At 29.1% G+C, this 20402-nt stretch overlaps 2 protein-coding genes and 1 long non-coding RNA gene across 3 annotated transcripts; 1 reads left to right on the top strand and 2 right to left on the bottom strand.

The window, feature by feature from the left end:
* Nucleotides 1–3403: 3403 nt before the first annotated feature.
* On the bottom strand, nucleotides 3404–4702 carry LOC118647657. The gene is made up of 3 exons (XM_036292944.1): nucleotides 4435–4702; nucleotides 4078–4269; nucleotides 3404–3898 (listed from the first exon to the last, which is right to left on the bottom strand). The coding sequence occupies exons 1-3, from the start codon at nucleotides 4436–4438 to the stop codon at nucleotides 3732–3734; spliced, it is 363 nt and encodes a 120-aa protein (XP_036148837.1). The 5' UTR covers nucleotides 4439–4702; the 3' UTR covers nucleotides 3404–3731.
* Nucleotides 4703–10322: 5620 nt separating this feature from the next.
* LOC118647495 lies at nucleotides 10323–17082 on the top strand. Its single transcript, XM_036292536.1, has 7 exons — nucleotides 10323–10335; nucleotides 13160–13533; nucleotides 14202–14438; nucleotides 14565–14802; nucleotides 15114–15217; nucleotides 15282–16766; nucleotides 17074–17082. Exons 1-7 carry the CDS (start codon nucleotides 10323–10325, stop codon nucleotides 17080–17082), a joined length of 2460 nt encoding a protein of 819 aa, XP_036148429.1.
* A 622-nt stretch (nucleotides 17083–17704) lies between these two features.
* On the bottom strand, nucleotides 17705–19861 carry LOC118647659. Its single transcript, XR_004964826.1, has 2 exons — nucleotides 19059–19861; nucleotides 17705–18262 (listed from the first exon to the last, which is right to left on the bottom strand). It is a non-coding gene; the product is annotated as an uncharacterized LOC118647659 (long non-coding RNA).
* Nucleotides 19862–20402: the final 541 nt, after the last annotated feature.

Raw genomic sequence — 20402 nt, 5'->3', positions numbered from 1 at the left:
CACTTAATTCTTTATTCACAAACGAACGTTCGGAGCGAGGGGCGAACCGTATCTTTTACAAGGTGTCGGATATCTTGATGCGCCCTGATATTGCGCTGCCTAATCGACGCGGAAATCTTGCAGAGCCTCGAGATCGAGACCCTCGCGAATCCGGAAATCTTGCGCGCGATCCGACGGAGATCTTGTGCGCGAGGCAGAGGACGTTCGCGGGAAAGATACGGCCACCTGCGCACGGACGTAATACACTCACAACATTCACGCGAATACAAAATTGAAGGATTAAACAACGTGGGTTGACGGGAGAATTAATTCACGTGCATTATCACGGCGCGACTGAGAGGGAAGAAGCGGAAGTGAATCCCCGCAGCTAGGATCGGCGGAAGACGGGAGAGATCTGCTGGACGATCTTATGTCGGTGCCGGGCTGCGAGAGACTGACGAATTTGGCATTGTAAAACAATTACCATCGGAGGCGAAAAAAAGGGGCGGTAGGGAACCGATATCGAGACTTATTTGGGCATGGACGTGTCCTTTTTTGGGCTTGTTTATTTGCATAGTTACCAAGATGCATAGTTACCGGCGATGCGAGCAAACGAAAATCGCGCGCGTGAGGAGCTAGTGACAGCGCCGCGCGACTCGGTGCATCGAAGAAATGAACTACAAGGAGCTCGATGGCTGTCAGGAGCTCTCACTACTCGCGGATAAAACAGAGCCAATAAAAAGGAAATGTTAAAACTCTAAAGTAATTGTTATAGTCTCGAACAATAATAATCCTATCTTAAAAAGGAGATGTAAAGTCGATTGCTCGCATTTCTCGAAGTTTATTGTTGTCGCTTTTCCGCGATGCCGATTGGTTCTCTCGCTGCGCTTACTTCTCGAGCAGCTGTCAACCGCGGAGATCGCGCGTTTTGATGGGTTAATAGTGTAATAGTATTAATGTAGTGTAATTTAGTGTAATATAGTGTTGGTTTTGTTCCTACGTCGATGAAGATCTTTCTTTTCCCTTCTCAGATAAGTTTTACTAAATGTTTTTACTTAATGTTTTTTGATACTTTTTTTGATATTTGTTTTTTTTTTTGTGTTGTATTTATCTAAGTGAGAAGTCTCGTGGACAAGGAGATTTATCGGCGCAGACGGCGCTCCAGAATATAGTGTACGCATCGGAGATCTTGCCGCACAAGTCTAATATAGTGTTGGTTCTTATCCTACGTCGAAGAAGACCTTTCTTTTCCTTTCTTTTCCTTTCTTTCCCTTTCTTCTTAATTTTAAATATGCAAATTTAAAAAAAAGGAAAATATATATTCTCATATATAAAATAACTTTGTGTTCTTTCAAGTTTTATTTTACTTAAATTTAATTAAAAATATTTAATTTATTTAATTCTCCATATATTACAATTATTTTATCTAACTTTAGATATCACTTTCTAATTTAATATTCCAACTTAATTTATTTTTAAAAAGCTTACGAATTTATTTAATTTTGTTTATAAGTAGTATAAATAAAGTTACTCTAATGATGGTATTATGGCTGTTCTACTTGGGTTGTTCTAATTTGCCAAAAAAATCAAAAGTTGCGTTTATAGTGCTGATATGCATTATTTGTTCGTGTATAACATTTAATAATTGACAAGAATAAAATAATGCTTGAAGTATTATAAGTATCAAAACGAAAGCACCCATAAACATGATATTATGAAATATTTTTTTTATTTTTTCCAATTTTTGTGCTCGGAAAATTATAATAATTAGTATATATTGTAAATAAGAAAGAATTTTACTGTTTAAAAAAGTTTATTACTAAAATTACAAAAAAATCTATGATCTTTACATGCCGTGAGTATCATTCTCCATAGTGGCTTGATAAATCACTATGTCATCAAATCAAAGGTCTCAATTTCTTTCTTATTAAAGAGTGATTATCACTGTGCGTTATCATTAACACAGTGCTCGCTTGGTTTAGTATTTTGGAGCGCTTCTTTTTGTTTTTCCAAATGCAACTGTATCTAACAATCCTGTCAAATGACGTACTTCTCCGTAATACAATCTAAAAAATGAGCAATAATATCTTCAACTGAAAGACATTTATGTACATTAATATTTAAATTAAAAATTGATTTTATGACTTATTCTGTTATCTATGTAGATTAAATGAATGATCATTAACAAATATTCTGGCACGAGTTTTTGAAGGAAAGGCAGGAAGAGACTGAGACAGTTTCTCCCTGAGTTTTTAATAATAAAAATATTTATTTTAAGAGAAGATTAAGGTAATCAATATTTTAATCAATGTTTTATTAATTTTTTTTTGTTAATATTTCTTTCATTTTTTTTTTTTTAATATAGGAATATACATCTATTCAGGATGCAGATTTATTATTTATACCTATCTATATTTTATAAATATAGAAAGAAGAGAACGTCGTATTCTTCTTAAGTTTGTTGACTTAGACGAATATTTCATTATTGTGTTCTTTTCTGCAAAACGGAGCGAAAATCTTGACATTCAGGTCGGCGCGTGTATTGGAATTGAATACAATGGAATGTCTTTGGGATGTAATGACGATGAGTTTCCTTGGAATAAGAATCCCGGCAAAAGAGAAATGCAAAATTTTAGATGCACAAAAAATTTTGTATGGTATATTCAAGAATTTAATTGATATTAACAGTATTAAATATTGACCAGTGATTTATTTTAATATAAATATTAAAATTACAACAGTATTTTAATACTGTTTTAATACTCTAATAATAAGCAATTATTATAACTACTGGTCAGTTTAATACTATTAGTATAATTAAATTTTTGTGAGAATAATTTATAATAAACAATTTTTTTTTTAATAAAATATGTATGTAATAGTTTAAAGATGTATTATACGTACTGTTTCTGTAAATTAAATTAAGATTAACATGTATTATTATTTATACTTTTCAATTATATGTATATGAAAGTTAAACAGTTATTATTAACACTTATTGTTTAACAGTTATTATTAAACCTTATTATTTGATGTACCTGAGAGAATTGAGGTAAACGTAGAATTTTACTATTGTTCAGGAATACTTCAATGATACTTTAATTAATATTTTTTTTTTTAATTGTATGAATTAGAATATCTCTAAAGAAGTGTTTGAACCACTCGAGTTATAGCATTATTTAACTTTTTAATAAACCCAAAAAATCTTAACATATATATAATAACAACATAACATATATAATATACATGTCATATATATATATATATATATATATATATATATACATGTTTATATATACTTATTTTAGAACATATATATTAAATTTTATGTATTTAATCTTGTTTTTTCATAAGAGTTTTCTTTTTTTGTTGTATTTAAAAAGAGAATGTCCTTAATAATTTTTAAATTAAATATTTATTTATATCTTAGAGAGAGAGAGAGAGAGAGAGAGAGAGAAAGAGAAAGAGAGAGAATGGAAGAGAGAAGATAATTACGGATTAGATGTATGTTATGAAATTTTTGATATTTTATACACTTGTATTGAATTTTGATGATAATTGCTTAAATTACTATTTTATATGTTATTTAAGCATCACAACATAGCCATTGTTCATAAATAAATATTAAACATGAATGTAGAACTTTATAGGTAACAAACTTGTATCGATAAGAATTTTGTTACAGAAATATTTATTGAGTTAATTAAAATAATTAAAATGGTGGTTTATAACTCTCTTCTCTTTATCTCTATTTAATATAAAATTTTCATTAAAATCATTCTTACGTATGAACTTGATTTTTCTTCCAATTCCCTTTTTTTTGGAGTTTTTGTTCCATTTAATAACGAAGATAAGGGCAAATGACCCCCTAACTTTTTTATATCGTGAATATCGTTTATAATTAAATATGGTGAATCTGCTAAAATTGTATAAATTTTATTTTATTAATTGTAAATAATATGTTATATTATGAAAATGCTTTTATATATTTATATTTATATATATATATATATATATTTATATATTTATATATTTGTATATGTATATATAATTACAAAAAATTTTTATATTTAGAAGAATTTTATAATTATATAATACCTGCATTATAAATAGATCCAATGATTTGAATTTTATCCCCTTTTGTTATTTCTAAATCTAAATAATCGTCATAATTAAAATTAGAAACACGTACTTCCATTTTATAATTTCCGTCTGTAATTGAACCGCATCCAATCACTTGATTTAATTTGCGCATCTCCGCAAAATTAGTTTTTATATATCCTTCGATAACTATAATTATGTTTTAATATTAAAAATTAAATTTCTTAAAATTAATTTTTAAGAAATTTACTTAAAAAATAAATTTAAATGATTAGTTTATTAATTTTTTTCTATCTTATATATAAAATAATATTGTAAAGAAAACAATATTACGAATTATAAATTAACACATACTCATACGTTCTTTGGAATTACTTAAAACGTCACACAACTGTAGGTTCTGCCGTCACGTTTTGCACATTTGAAAGTTCATACCTTCCCAAAGTATTTATCACAGTATTTTTTTTAACGTGTAATTCATACGGAACATTTCCGTTATTATACTGAGCCATTTTTGGTGCTTTGGCTTGTACACCATCTAAATGTATTATCTAAGAACGTATATACATAATGTATTTCAATTTTAAAAAATTCAACTTTTATATATGAGTATGTAATTGTATTATTTCGAATATATTTTAATCATTTTAAAATAAAATTATTGTTACTATTATTGTTATTATTGTTGTTACTATTTTTATTATTGTTATAATTTAATTAATAAGATAATGTATTTGTTATAATTATTAAAAAAGTTTACATTATTTGTTTTTATTTTATGTTCTATGTTGTCGATATCATCGTTCCACACAACTACTTGTATACGTCGACCATTACCATTATTTAAATAAAATTTAAATATTTTATATTGTTGGTTAGTACCAACATAACGGGGCGATTCTATCCCGTCAACATATCCAATAATTTCTCTATAAAGTTTATGGATGTAATAAGAATAATCAAAAATTATATTCAAACATTGAAATACAAATAATAATGTTTTTAGAATTATATAATAATAAAGTTTTTGTATAAATAGATAATTAGCTGTAGGCAACTGGGAATGTAGGCAAACGAGACCTCCTCGTATATTATTATAGTAACATAATGTTATAATTTTTATTATTATAATTTTGTAGTACTTTTTAAAATACTTACATTGTTAAATCATATAATTTTATTATATCGATTATTTCATTACTGGTTAATAAATCATTTGTATTTATGAATTCATATTTTTCACTTTTATTAGATTCTTCCATATAATTTTGCATTTTCTCCAATTTTTTTTATTTCTTTAATTTTCCTTTAAATTGTAAAGAGTACTTTTTAATGTAATATATATTTTACGTTTTTATCTCATTAAAGATATTTGTTAAATAATATTTTTTAATATTAAAGAATTAAAATATAACAATTCTCTTTTTGATACAAGAAAAGAAGATTATGAAGAAACAGGATTAAGAATTTTAAACCTTATTCTAAATTAAGATTTTTTAACTAAATTTTTCATATAAAGATTACTTACAGCGCGATTAAGCGAAACTAAAAATAGTTTACTCAAAAAAATTTAAAGAGCACATATAAACGCACGCACACACAACATGTATTATATTATTGTGACTATAAAAAATGTATAACATAGAATTTTCCTTTAAATTGTAAAGAGTACTTTTTAATGTAATATATATTTTACGTTTTTATCTCATTAAAGATATTTGTTAAATAATATTTTTTAATATTAAAGAATTAAAATATAACAATTCTCTTTTTGATACAAGAAAAGAAGATTATGAAGAAACAGGATTAAGAATTTTAAACCTTATTCTAAATTAAGATTTTTTAACTAAATTTTTCATATAAAGATTACTTACAGCGCGATTAAGCGAAACTAAAAATAGTTTACTCAAAAAAATTTAAAGAGCACATATAAACGCACGCACACACAACATGTATTATATTATTGTGACTATAAAAAATGTATAACATAGAATCAAGTTTGTGTTTGACAATTTATAAATTTATATAAATAAATATTTTTTTAAGGGAGATAAAAAAATATAATAAGATTACAATTAAGAGAAGCATAAAAGTTTATGTTGGATAATTTAATTTTTAGAATATAAATAAAAAATTATTGCTTAATATGAATGAATAATAAATTTAAAATCAATTTGTTAAGATGAAAACATACGTGTAATCGATAAGTAACTACAATGTTAGGTGCATATTGCGACGTTACTTTCCCTCGGGAACCATCGAGGGGACTACGCTCAATTAAATGGTAACCTTTATTGATAGTAACGAGTAACGCTTTCTCAACTAAAATCGGAAGCTTAGGAAAAACGGTATCCCCCAGATGGAACTTAAAAAGTTCCCCTAATGATATCGGTAACTCGCGGGACGGTATCTTCAATATATCGCTCGAGAATGCTCTCGATACGATAGCGGTATCTTGCGTAAACGGTATCCCCAATATATCGCTTGTGATTGCTCTCTCAACGATATCGGTAACTTGCGTAAACGGTATCTTCACAATACTCTATATTTTAGGTGCCAGGCACGAATTCTTGCGCCACACAATAATTAGCGATAATGCGGTAAACAGAGAAAAAGCGTTACTAATGCCGGTAGCTCTTTGACTCGAAGTGGTAGAGGGGTGTGTTTCTTATTACAATGAGTAACAAAATTAACACAACACACAAACACACACGCACGCACCCACACACACATGTACATTACTTACTTAAATTCTTCTGTCTTTTCTTTTTTATCTCTTATTCTTTTTCCTTTCTCTCTTTCTCTCTTTCTTTTTTCTTTCTCTTCTTACTTTTATTTTTTCTGTCATAATTAAAAAGTATTATAAATGCATAAATTTGAATTCTAATATATATTTATATACATATAAAAAACATGCATTATATTGTTATAACTATTAAAAAAATGTATAACATAGATTCAAGTTTGTGTGATAATTTATAAATTTATATAAATTTTTTTTTTAAGAGAGCGAGAGAGCGAAAGAGAGCGAAAAAGAGCGAACGAGAGCGAGAGAGTAAAAGAGCGAGAGAGAGTAAGAGAGAGCGAGAGAGAGCGAGTGAGCGAAAGAGCGAGAGAGAGCGTAAGAGCGAGAGAGCGAAAAAGAGTAAGAGAGAGTGAGAAAGAGCGAGAAAGAGCGAAAGAGAGCGAGAGAGAGCGAGAGAGTGAAAGAGAGCGAGAGAGAGCGAAAGAGAGCGAGAAAGAAAATGAGAAAGAAAGAAAGCGACAACGAGAGAGCGAGAGAGAGAGAGAAAGAGAGAGCGAAAGAAAGAGAGAGAGAGAGAGAGAGAGAGAGAGAGAGAGAGAGAGAGAAAGATAGTTAGAGAGAGATTAAAATAATTAAAAATAAAAAGTATGTAATAACATTTACTTACTTTTTCTGTTTAAATTTTTTTTTTCTTAATTTTCCTTCTATTTCTTTCTCAAACACTTCTTTTTTTAATTTTCCAATTTAATATTATTTCTTCGTTTTATCGTTAATATATTCCTTCGTTTTAATATGTTGTACTAATTTAAATGACAAATGAAAATTGTTTATCTTTCTAATAAATGAATTTCGAATTATTTGATCGATTTATTTGCTGTACTTACTTCATATGTAATAATAAATAAAATAACTATCAACGTAGTTTAACAGCACATAATGTCAGAGTTTCACATTGAATTTTCTTTCTTTTTTTTTTATAAAATATTCTTACAATTCTTTCACTTTTACACTTTTATTTTACGTGTTTTTTAGTCTCATTAAAGACATTTTTTATCATTTATAATCAATAAAAGAGAAATGACAAATTTTAAAAACAAATTAAAAATAGTATCGAATGCTGGATGTCTTAAAAGTAATGATAATTTAATAATTAATCTGTTCTTTATAATTGTACTGTAAATTAGTATAAAGTTACAAGAAAGAAAAAAAATCGTTTATTTCACTTTAAGTATATTTTGAAACACGTCCTTTTAAGCGATGTATATATAATATATGATAATATTCGTACATTAATTCTTTCGACCGGTATAATTTTTTAATATAAAATATGAATTTGATATAAAATATGATTTCGTAAAAAAAATTTATATTTCAAGAGTTTATTCTTATATTTTGACAAAAATAAAAAATCAATGTTATTAATAATTATGTATAATAAATTATAAAACTCTACAAATTTTTATGCTTTTTTAAAAAATATTGATATCGTTATTTTAGTTCATTTTTTTAAATTAAAGTATTCGGTAAAAATTATAGAAAAATAAATACACTTTATAAAGAAAATTTTTATATTTTATAAATCTTTAAGTATTTGTGCAGATTTTGGAAAAACAATTATTCGTGTAAGGTATGGTACCATAAATTGTTATTGTAATAAGACGTATGTATATAAATTAATATATTTAGAAAATTTATGTACATACATATATATATTTTTTAAAAAGTTAATATTTGTTATTGATTGATTATGGAGCAAATTCATGCATTACGAACTTGCTTAATTTATTGTATATGTGACACAACTGTCAATTTTGCAAGAAATTTTCAATTATTAATTGAAAGAGAAAGATTTTAGAAAAGAAGAAAAGAAAAACGGAGAGTAACTATTAGACCAAAAAGATTATAATAAAAGGTATGTATATAAATATTATATGCGTATTATATATGTATATACACACGCATGCGTGTATGTGGGTTATGTGATTTGAATACAAGTTTATATTGTTTAATATGGTTATAATTATATAAATTTAATTTTTATTTTAATTGTTAGTATATAAAAACTTTATTTAAAATTATAGAATACAAAGAAATTGATTCTGAGATATAGAGATAGAAAAAGAAACGGCGAAACAGAGAGAAGGAGAAAGAAAGAGAGAGAGAGAGAGAGAGAGAGTGAAAGGGGGGAAGAGAAGAGAGAAAGAGAGCAGAACATAGAAAAAAGAGAGAGAAGTTCTTAAACTTTACTTTAAGAAGAGAAGAAAAAGAAACGGCGAAACAGAGAGAAGGAGAAAGAAAGAGAGAGAGAGAGTGAAAGGGGGGAAGAGAAGAGAGAAAGAGAGCAGAACATAGAAAAAAGAGAAAGAAGTTCTTAAACTTTACTTTAAGAAGAGAAGAATTAGAGAAGAAAAATTAAAGTAAGTAATGTACATATAAATTATAATTAATATAATATGTGTGTATTATTATATATTGCATGTTTATCATAAGAATAAGTATACATATATACATATAGTTATATGTATTAGTATATTAATTAATGTTAATTTAAATTAATTTTCTATGTGATTTATTATGACAGAAAAAAAACAAAAAAGAAAAGAGAAAGATAAGAAAGAGAGAGAGAGAGAAAGAAGGAGTGAAAGTGACTAGAAGATAGAAAAGGAAAAAGAGGAGAAAAGTTATAGTAAGTAATGAACATATAAATTATAATTTGTGTGTGTGTGTGTGTGTCAATGAATATTCACTGATTATCACAGTTATAAGTATGCCACTGTGAATCAGTGAATATCCACTGATTAAGATTTAGAGAGCAGGAATTTGTAACATTTAACCGTCATTTTAACGTCGTAAGGGCGTCATCTCGTGACGTCAAAAGTAGTCCGTAAATGACCATTTTGGGACGTCAAAATGACGTGAGCTACCTGAGACTCTACTTAAAATTGTATTGAAGTAAATGTAACATGTGACGTTAGCTTTGAGTACATGAAGGAGGAATTGCTTTGTTTCGTGTAGATCAAAAGTGTGTCCAATATCTGTGTGATAGAGAAAGGTATAGCATGACACTTCTACAATTTATGTCTGCACTTCTGTACTTTATGTAATGCATAATACATTTGATACATGCGCAAAAAAAACAAGTACAATTTTATCTACCTTTCTCTCTCGCACAAATATAGAATCTATACCTTTCTCTCTTGCACAGATATTGGATACACTGATAGTGCTGGCATTCCTATTCCATGTACTATATACTCAAAGGACGTTAACATCTCTATGTTTAACGTCTTATAAAAATACTATAGAATAACTTGCGTTTAACATAATTCTATAGTTTCTGATAGGTATCAACAATAGTTCCATTGAATTAACTATTTAAATTAAATTTTTATAAATCAGATGTTAACTTTCAAAGTAAGAATAAAATTCTATCATAGAATTCTATCATTTAAAGACGTCTTAATTATTGTTGAAGCCTATGAGAAATTAAAGAGCTATGCTGGATGCAAGTAAGTTTGCAGTATTTTAAGGATGCTAAACATTGTTAACTTAACACACGTATAAATGTAACTTGTAAGATAAAAATTCATTTTAATACTTTTAGTTTTTAATACCATTTAGTGTTTTCTAAAATTTAAAATAATGATCTTAATTTTTAATTAAATTGATGGTTAATTAAATACAAAATGATACTACCTACCAAACACCAAGTTACATGTAACGTACCTGTTTGTTGTAATTTCCCACTTAATATTGTAATTGTAATATAACATGTGTGTTATATTGCAATTATATTATTGAGTGGGAAATTACAACTAACAAGTACGTTACATGTAACTTGGTGTTTGGTGGGTATATAACGTTATCCTTTACTGATTCAATAAATATATATATGTATCTATTCAGAAAATGTCTGGTAATTATCTTTCATGGGAAAATAAACTAAATGATATAGAGAGACAGAAAAAGAGAGAAAGAGAGAGAGAGAAAAGAAATAACTAAATAGAAATCTTGAAAAAAAGGTAAATTATGCCTTTAATCATATGTCATAACATTGATTTATGGATTTCTAAATAAGAAGTTGTATAAATAATACTTGATTAATGCTGGATTTAACACACATTTGACAATTGTAAACATTATATGATAATTACCAAACACTTTATACATACATATATTTTTAAATATATATATTTTTTAACATGTTATTATATTTTTTTAATTAATTTTACACTAATATTATAATTTTATTAAAATTATTCAATTATATTAATTAAATTTTAAACTAATATTAATATAGTTTTCTTTTGTTACAGGTACATAGAGTTCCAAAAAAAACCAAAATAAAAAAAAATTTTTTTTAAAGTTTTAAAAAGTAAAAATTAAGAAAATTAATATAATAATATATGTGTATATTAATAAATATTATATATGTTAATATTAATAAATATAAATAGTTTTAATTAATTAATTAATTAATTAATATTACTTTTTATTCCTTTTCTATTCCTTTCATTTCTTTCTATTCCTTATTATTCCTTTAATTTTGTAAATTTAAGTTTATTTATTGTGTTCATTTAATAAATTATTATTTAAATTGTATTAACTTTAATTTATATATATAAAAATTGTTAATAACATTATTGATTAATTTATGTTGATGATATTGATGATGATGATGATGATGATGATGATGATGATGATGATGATGATGATGATGTTGACTATGATGATAATGTTGTTGATGTTGTTATTGTTGTTGTTGTTGTTGTTGTTGGTTGTTGTTGTTGTTGTTAATGAAGTTGATGATAATAGTGATGATAATGATTATGACTTATATTATCGTTAATATTGCATCTTAATTATAATACAAATATTTGTACAAAATTATTTTCTGACAAACAATAGAGATAACGTCATCGAAAAAACAATAATTTTGAAGAGCAATTATAAAGATATTATAATTAATTAATTAATTAAAATATAATAATAAGAAACATTGAAATTTATAATTGAAAATTTTGTTTATTAATTTTAAATATTATTAATATATAATTAATTATTATAAATCAAAGTAATCAATAAATAAATTATCAATAATAATTGTTACTACTTATTAATTATTATCAATAAATAAAAAAATTAGATTAATAAATTAAATTATTTACAAAATATTATATATTAATAATTTTTATTAATAATTGTAATAATTTCTATTTGTGTGTACGTAATCAAAATTATTAAACATTAGCTAATAATTAAACAATTAATAAATTTAAAAGTTTAAGTAAATAAATAAAAATAAAAAATATATAAATTTTTAATATATATTATTATTATATATAAATATATAAATCTAATTAATAATATTACATATTAATAAAAAAAAAAATCTGTATTAAATTTTTCTTTAAAAGAATACATTAAAAATAAAAAACTATTTAAATTTTAAATATTATTAAATAAGATAAGTCTATTATTTATTTTGCAAAATGCCAAGACGTAAAGTGGAACGTACTTCAGAAGAAGAACAATTTCGAAAACGACGTCTTGAAAGAAACGCAGAAAATCAATGTCGTCGTCGTCAGAATACGAAAACAGCAGACATTGTTTTACCAAATATAGTTAATCATAAAAATTATAATGTTTGTGTTACTGGCACAATAATTAATAATCATATAATAAATTTGAGTAATGATGAAACAATTGAAGAAAATTTTGTAAATTCTAATAATCGCGTAATAAGCTTGAATAACGAAACAATTGGAGAAAATTCTGTAAATTCTGATAATCATATAATAAACTTAAATAATGAAACAATTGGAGAAAATTCTGTTAGACCATTATATCAACAATGTACAGCGTATCAGTCTTATTATAGATCACAAAAAAAAAATTATCTTTATTTAAATATTAATAGTCCAACATTAATTAATGAAATAGATGAATATTATATTGGTTCTATGGATGTTTCTTGCATTCATTGTAAAGCAAAACATTTCACAGCTGAAAAAATATCTAATAAAGGAAATTCATTTCACGATTGTTGTAATCATGGTGCGGTTTGTTTAAAGTCATTACCTCAATTTCCACAATATCTGCACAGTTTATTTTACGGTAGCCATGTAAAATCTAATATTTTTTTCAGACATATTCGTAGTTACAACAGTTCATTTTCATTCGCATCATTTAACGCTAATTTAGTTAATTTTCAAAATAGACGACCAGGTCCATATTGTTTTAAAATACAAGGACAAATTTATTATCAAATTAATACATCATTATATGCTGCTCAAAATGAAAATCCGATTTATGGTCAACTTTTCATTATAGATTCTAATGAAGCAATAAATTATCGCATTGCTGAAAATTCAGATTTAGATTTAGAAATCATACAAAATCTTGAACAAATAATGCGAGAATCTAACGTATTTGCTCAATCTTATCAAATGATGAGTGAAGAATTAGAAAATCAACGACGATTAGAAAGAGAATCTGGAGAATTGTTGCCAGAATTACAATTATTATTTACATTAAAACCAGGTGTAGATCGACGTCGATATAATGCACAAAGAACTAATGAAGTTGCAGCTGTTTTTCGTACTACTTCTGATGGGGAAATTCCAGAATCATATGTAACAATACGTAATAAAAATACTAAAACTTTACAAAATGTTAGTACCATGGATCCAAATGTTGAACCATGGGTATATCCCTTATTTTATCCATATGGAACTCAAGGATGGCATTGTAATTTAACAAAATTAAATAGTAATAAACGAATAACCAGAAGTCAGTATATTAAATATCGCATGGCTATTCGTGATGAATTTAACGTTTTTTTATTAGGCCGTCGTTTATTTCAACAGTGGCTTGTGGACAATTATGTAAAAATTGAAAAGGACAGAATAAATTATTGTAAAAATCATCAAAAAGAATTACGTACTAAAACATATCAAGGTTTAAGAGATTATATACAAACTATGGCAAATAATTTAAATGGACGTATTGGAAAGATGGTTATACTTCCATCCACATTTATGGGATCACCTCGTAATATGTTACAAAATTACCAAGATTCAATGGCAATTGTTAGTAAATTTGGTAAACCAGACCTTTTCATTACAATGACTTGCAATCCAAAATGGCGTGAAATTGAAGAAAATCTTTTACATGGTCAACAAGCTTCTGATAGACCTGACATTTGTGCACGTGTTTTTAATATTAAAAAGGATTATTTAATTGATTTAATTGTGAAACAAAAATTTTTTGGAGAAGTAGCAGCTTTTGTATATGTTATTGAATTTCAAAAACGCGGTTTACCACATGTCCACATGTTACTTTAAAATATAATTTTAAAATAACAACTCCACAGATTGTTGACAAATATATTTCTGCAGAAATTCCTGATCCATGTGAAAATCGTACTTTACATGACATAGTTATGAGACACATGATTCATGGACCTTGTGGTGATTGGTGTTTGATAGATGGAAAATGTTCAAAACATTATCCTAAACCATATCTTGAAGAGACCAGAATGGATGAAGATGCTTATCCTTATTATCGTCGAAGAAATAATAATAAGAATTTTGAACGCCCTGGTGGTTATGTAGTTGATAATTGTTATGTAGTTCCATATTGTCCTATTTTATCAATTATTTTTAATTGTCACATAAATGTTGAGGCAGTTTCAAGTATCAAATCAGTTAAATATCTGTATAAGTATATTTATAAGGGACATGATGCTGCTGCTATAACAATTGAGCCAATAACAGATAATATAATAATTGATCATGATGAAATACGTAATTTTATAGAAACTCGGTATGTTGGACCTGTAGAAGCCTGTTGGCGTATTCTCGAAAAAAAGCTACAAGATAAAAGTCATACTATCGCTCGTTTGCCAATCCATCTTCCTAATGAACAAAATGTTATAATTGAAAATGAAACCATTGAAGAAGCAATGACTGATGGTTTAAATCAAGTTACGATGTTAATTGATTATTTCTCATTAAATTCTCGTGATGAAGAAGCAAGACAATATTTATATGTAGATATTCCACGCTATTATACGTTTAAAAAAGAGAAAATTAATGGGAGAAATGTATCCCGTTGGATCAAACGCAAAAGACTATAAATTATAATTGTATAGGACGAATGTATTCCGTTAGTCCAACACAAACAGAATTATTTCATTTACGATTATTATTACTAACTGTAAAAGGAGCTACGAGTTTTAATGATTTAAAAACTGTAAATGGAGAATTATGTCAATCGTTTTCAGCAGCATGCCTAGCTTTAGGTTTAATTGAAGATGATGAAGAATGGAAACGAGCTATGAATGAAGCTATTGGATGGATGATGCCTCAACAACTTCGTAGATTATTTGTACGTATATTATTACATTGTCAACCGTTACATCCTGAAGAACTCTGGGAAAATTTTAAAATAGCACTGTCAGAAGATTATGTTCGACATTTTGGATTCTTACAAGGACAAAAAAAAAGCGTATTCACAAATTAATACTATGCTTTGTGCTGAAGGTAAAAGTCTTGCTGATTTTCCACAAATGGAACAATTAATAGAAAATGATAAAGAAATTGATTATATGACACTTGAAGAAACTATGGAAGTTGGTACCAGACAATATGAGCAATTAAATGACGAGCAGAAAGAAATAGTAGATCTTGTATTAAACAGATTAGATACTAATAATCATAATAACAATTGTATTTATATCGATGGTCCAGGTGGTTCAGGTAAAACGTTTATATACACAACTATCTATTATTTAACCAAAATTCGAAATAAACATATATGTACAATGGCTTTTACGGGTATTGCAGCGACATTATTGCCAGTAGGAAAAACAGTTCATAAAACATTTGGATTACCAGTTCCATTATTTGCTGATTCATCATCTAACATTAAAATCCAATCCAAGGAAGCGCATTATTTAAAAGAAATAGATATTTTTATTTGGGATGAAGCGCCAATGGCACCAAGATACGCTCTAGAGATTATGGATCGAACGTTGCGTGATATCATGAATAATGATTTACCTTTTGGTGGAAAAATTATTGTGTTAGGTGGTGATTTCAGACAACTTCTCCCTATTAAAGTACATGGTACTCGAAGTGAAATTGTAAATCTTTCAATCAAATTTAGTTCTACTTGGAAACACTTTATAAATTTTTCTTTAACAAAAAACACGCGTGTTCTTCCAGAGAAAACTGAATTTGCAAAGTTTCTATTGGATATAGGAGACGGTAAATTAAATGATTCTAACGATAATATACAACTTCCTGATTGTTGTATCGCACCTATTAATGCCGATATTGTACAAGATATATATGGTGATTTGATACGAAATAAAGAATTTAATAAAATGGCGAAATGTGCAATACTTTCTGCAAGAAATGCTGATGTAGATAAAATTAATAAACGAGTTGTCGAATTATTAAATACGTTTGAAGAACGAATTTATACAAGTATAGATAGTACTGAAAACTGCGGTGATAATGGTGACATTGGTGAAACCTTACTACCAGAATATTTAAATACTTTGTCTCCGTCATCTCTTCCACCTTATGAATTGCGTTTAAGACCAAATTCTATTATTATGTTAATTAGAAATCTAAGTATCAATGAAGGTCTTTGCAACGGTACTAGATTAATGATTATAGAACTTGCTGATCATTTATTAAAATGCAAAATTTTAACAGGTGATAAGGTAGGAGATATTGTGTTTTTAAATCGTATAACACTATATTGCGAAAATGTATATCCTTTTACTTTTAAAAGAAGACAATTTCCAATAAAATTAGCTTTTGCTATGACAATTAACAAGTCACAGGGACAAACATTTGATAGAGTTGGAATAGATCTTCGCAAAGATGTTTTTAATCATGGACAACTTTATGTGGCTTTTTCACGAGTACGTTCTTGGCAAGCATTAAAAATTTATCTTGGTAGCCAACGCGATAATAACAAACAAATTAAAAATTATGTATATAAAGAAATATATATATGATTTCTCTCTCTTGGAATTTATATATATATATATATATATATATATAAAGATAGTTTTTGACACAATTATATGTTCAGATAATAATATTAAAAATGTATTGGAAAAAGGATAGTCAAATGTAATGTAATGGCGCGCGCGTAGCGCGCGCAATGTAATGTTCTAGTAATATTAATAATGTATGTAATATGCACAAAATCTAATGATTCTATAGACTAGATAGCAAAGTTATTTCATACATAAGTACTATTTGTGCAAATCTAAATGACGCTATCGACAGTAATAGCAAATCAAAAATGACCTTAAAAAAACATTTTTTTCCCAATAAAGACAAAAAGTACATGAAAATGTATTTGAAAATGTATCTGAAAATGTATCTGGAAAGCAGTTCAGATACTGTGTTTTGTATCTAGATACAGATACAAATACTCTAATTCAAATGTATCTCAGATACAGGTTCAGATACACAAAATGTATCTCTATACATGTATGTAGATACATGTATAGAGATACTACCCAACACTGAATAGTAAACCTGCAATCAATAATAATAAGCCACCAGAAAGTTAATTATAAGAGTATTAAACTATAATAATACTGATTTTAAAACGTGAAATTCTTTCACGATTACTGCCGTGATTTTTCTGGAAAAGAGCCAATCCATAGCAAATATACCCCGTTGAAAATATGAGATGGAAATCCAGATGGTTATCCACAGGTATGTGGATTCCCATAGATTTTAGACGGTTTTGTATGGATTCCGTATGGGTAACTATTCAACGGGGTATTAATTTGAAAAATTACATTATAAGATATTAGATGCATTTCTAGCGTATTATACTTACGTATTATAATATGTATATGTGTATCCTGCCACTGCGTCGTGCGATGAGAGCACTTTTTTAATAATTTTTCCTTTCTTGTGTATAAAACTCGAGCCGTCACAGATTAATCGAATATTTTCAACCAACCATAAAGGAAGTTAGGTCTCGCGGTCAAGAAGCAAGGACGCGGTCGTTTCCCGCTGCGAGCGACGGTCGCGCGTACCTCCGAGACGCCGAACGACGAAGACGACGGCGACAAGAAGCGAATGGCGAGGCACGGACAGGCGTAAAGCCGCGCGAACGGAAACGTCCCGTCCTTGTGTGTCCTTTCCGGACCGGCCGGTCGCGCGCGGACACGAGAGATTTTCAATTCACTAGACGGCAAGGCTCGAGGATAAGCCAGGAACACGGGAACAAAGACTTTATTATTTATAACAAAGATGTTATTTATAAGCACTCGAGTACAGAGCACGCGAGGCATGCGAAATGTTATCAACGCAAGGACGTTAGCAACGCTACAGGTTGCTAGGCGTAGATGCGCGCTTGGATCGCGCTTGAGCGGCCGGACCACTAGACTAGCTGAGAAAAAGTTAACGATTGGAGATGGAGCTTAGATGAATTAACACATTTCACGATTTCATTATATGTAGACTCACACAATTTGCATAATAATTAAATAAAATAATAATAATAATAATAATGATATAAAATAACAATTACAATAAAAATGCTATTTTAATCGCTATACGGGCATTTTGTTATTAAATATTATAATATAATGAATCAGGCGCGGCTATTATAATATACATATCTAATATCTAAAATTTTTCCGTTTATTTAAAAGAACTAATATTTTTAATCTTAGATAATGTTAAATATTGTGTGTGTTCACTATGCCATCACGTGTGCATAATCACTGTACCGTCACACGTGTAATTACACGTGATGGTATAGTGCAACTTTTTATGCACGTACGTATACCAAAATCACTTCGTGAAGTGAGCATGATGCCTTCGTGCATGCACGGTGTGATAATTACGCCGTGAAGGTAACATGACCTCACGAATTGTTATCTGAGTATTATCGAAACAATATGGCATATTAACAATACTCAAAGTTATAAGAAATGACATCTATCCTTCGTTTTTTTAACGAACACAGCAAAAATAGATCTTTTCATAAGTTATTCCACATGTAACTATTTCGTATATGTAAAAATTAGTAAAAAACTGCAAAACTTTATGTTTAATTATAGAAATATGAGTTAACTATACATGATTCATCCTTTTGACAAGCTATTGAAATGATCTATGACAAATATGTATGAATAAACACGAAGTACTCATGGATCATCACAAAGTGTTAGGTTGCGTACGATCTTCGAAGTCAAGCAACGTTGACGGTGGCTAACAGTTGGATGGGTGACCGTTTTTTCGGGCGTATAAATTAAACATGTTCTAACAGGTACTACTGTAGGTTGGCTGAAACATGTCTGGTCTTCTTCCCTAAGTTACCGTAGAAATTAAGCGATGCTGCACTGATGAGGTTACGTTGAATTTATCAAAATGATTGAATAATACAAACAATTTTTTGCTCTTAAAACATTAAGCAAATGTTCAGTAAATATTTTTAAAAAATTTGTTTAAACGTTAAATAAATGGTTATTATATTGTAACGAGCCGTTCCCCGCCGTCACCGGAATGACAGCAAACGGTGCCGTTAACCCCTATCTCGTGCGGTCCCCTCCGCTTGTCTCTGCCTCCCTCACCACCGAGTGGAGGGTATATAAGCCCTCCACTCGCGATACGATAAGTTATCAGAGCTTCCCCGGTCCGCGCACTGAGCAGACCGTACCTCCTGATGCAGTGAGCCAGGCTTTCTAGTGCGCACAGTGAGCGCCATAACCTCGAAACGCAATCCTTCCCGGCGCGCAGTGAGTGCCTTCTTGACCGCGTACCGAGCGGCAACTCACCAACACGTCCCGCACCTAAGCTCTCGACCGCGCACTGAGTGGTCGCACGCGTCGTCTCGTCCGGGTGCCCCGCACTGAGGGGAAACCGGTACCGCGATCCGTCACCCACGCGGGATGATTAAACGATAGCATCGAGCGATCAGCTGATGCGTCGAACAGCTGATACCGGGCACAGCGCCGACAACCGCGCTGATTCACGCGCCGCTACACCGACGGCCAGGCTGGCCACCGCAAATCACAGCGCCGCTAGCGTCAGGCCTTAAGGCCACAACGTACCACCGCACCGCAACCGCTGATACCGCACCCGCTGCCAATCGCCGCGCCGACCAATTGGCACGCACGCCGCCGTAGCCAACCGAGGCACCACACCGACACCGATTATACGCACCGCCGCCATAGCCAATCAAGGCACCGCACCGATCACGCGCAGGCACACAAGCGCATGCCGCGACATAGTCGCCAGCACACGACACACGAACATCTCGCATTGCGAGACCACACATTGTATATAGTAGCTTAGGGCATTGTATATATTAGCGTAGGAGTTATTCTATATAATAAATCATAGTATTAAACACCGTCTTCTCACTTATTCGAGCCCGCCGCCCGAACCCTGAATCCCGCGGCTATCCATAGCCAATAGAAACACAGGATTCACGGTTACAATATAATAACAGAATTTTTTTTTTTAATATGAAATAAACATTTTTTTCATGAAAAAAAAGGGACTTATCCTATTATTTAAAT

Source organism: Monomorium pharaonis, chromosome 10 (assembly GCF_013373865.1).
Source record: "Monomorium pharaonis isolate MP-MQ-018 chromosome 10, ASM1337386v2, whole genome shotgun sequence".
NCBI lineage: Eukaryota > Metazoa > Arthropoda > Insecta > Hymenoptera > Formicidae > Monomorium > Monomorium pharaonis.
The sequence above is the reverse complement of the archived record's forward strand: the minus strand, read 5'-3'. Positions and strand labels throughout refer to the sequence as shown.

Coding starts and splice junctions, on each gene's coding strand:
- LOC118647657 (XM_036292944.1), bottom strand. Junction 3,899..4,077: donor TGGATCTATTTATAATGCAG/GTATTATATAAT, acceptor ATACAATTTTAG/CAGATTCACCATATTTAATT.
- LOC118647495 (XM_036292536.1), top strand. Junction 13,534..14,201: donor ATCCAAATGTTGAACCATGG/GTATATCCCTTA, acceptor ACAACTCCACAG/ATTGTTGACAAATATATTTC. Junction 14,803..15,113: donor TGAAGAAGCAATGACTGATG/GTTTAAATCAAG, acceptor AATCGTTTTCAG/CAGCATGCCTAGCTTTAGGT.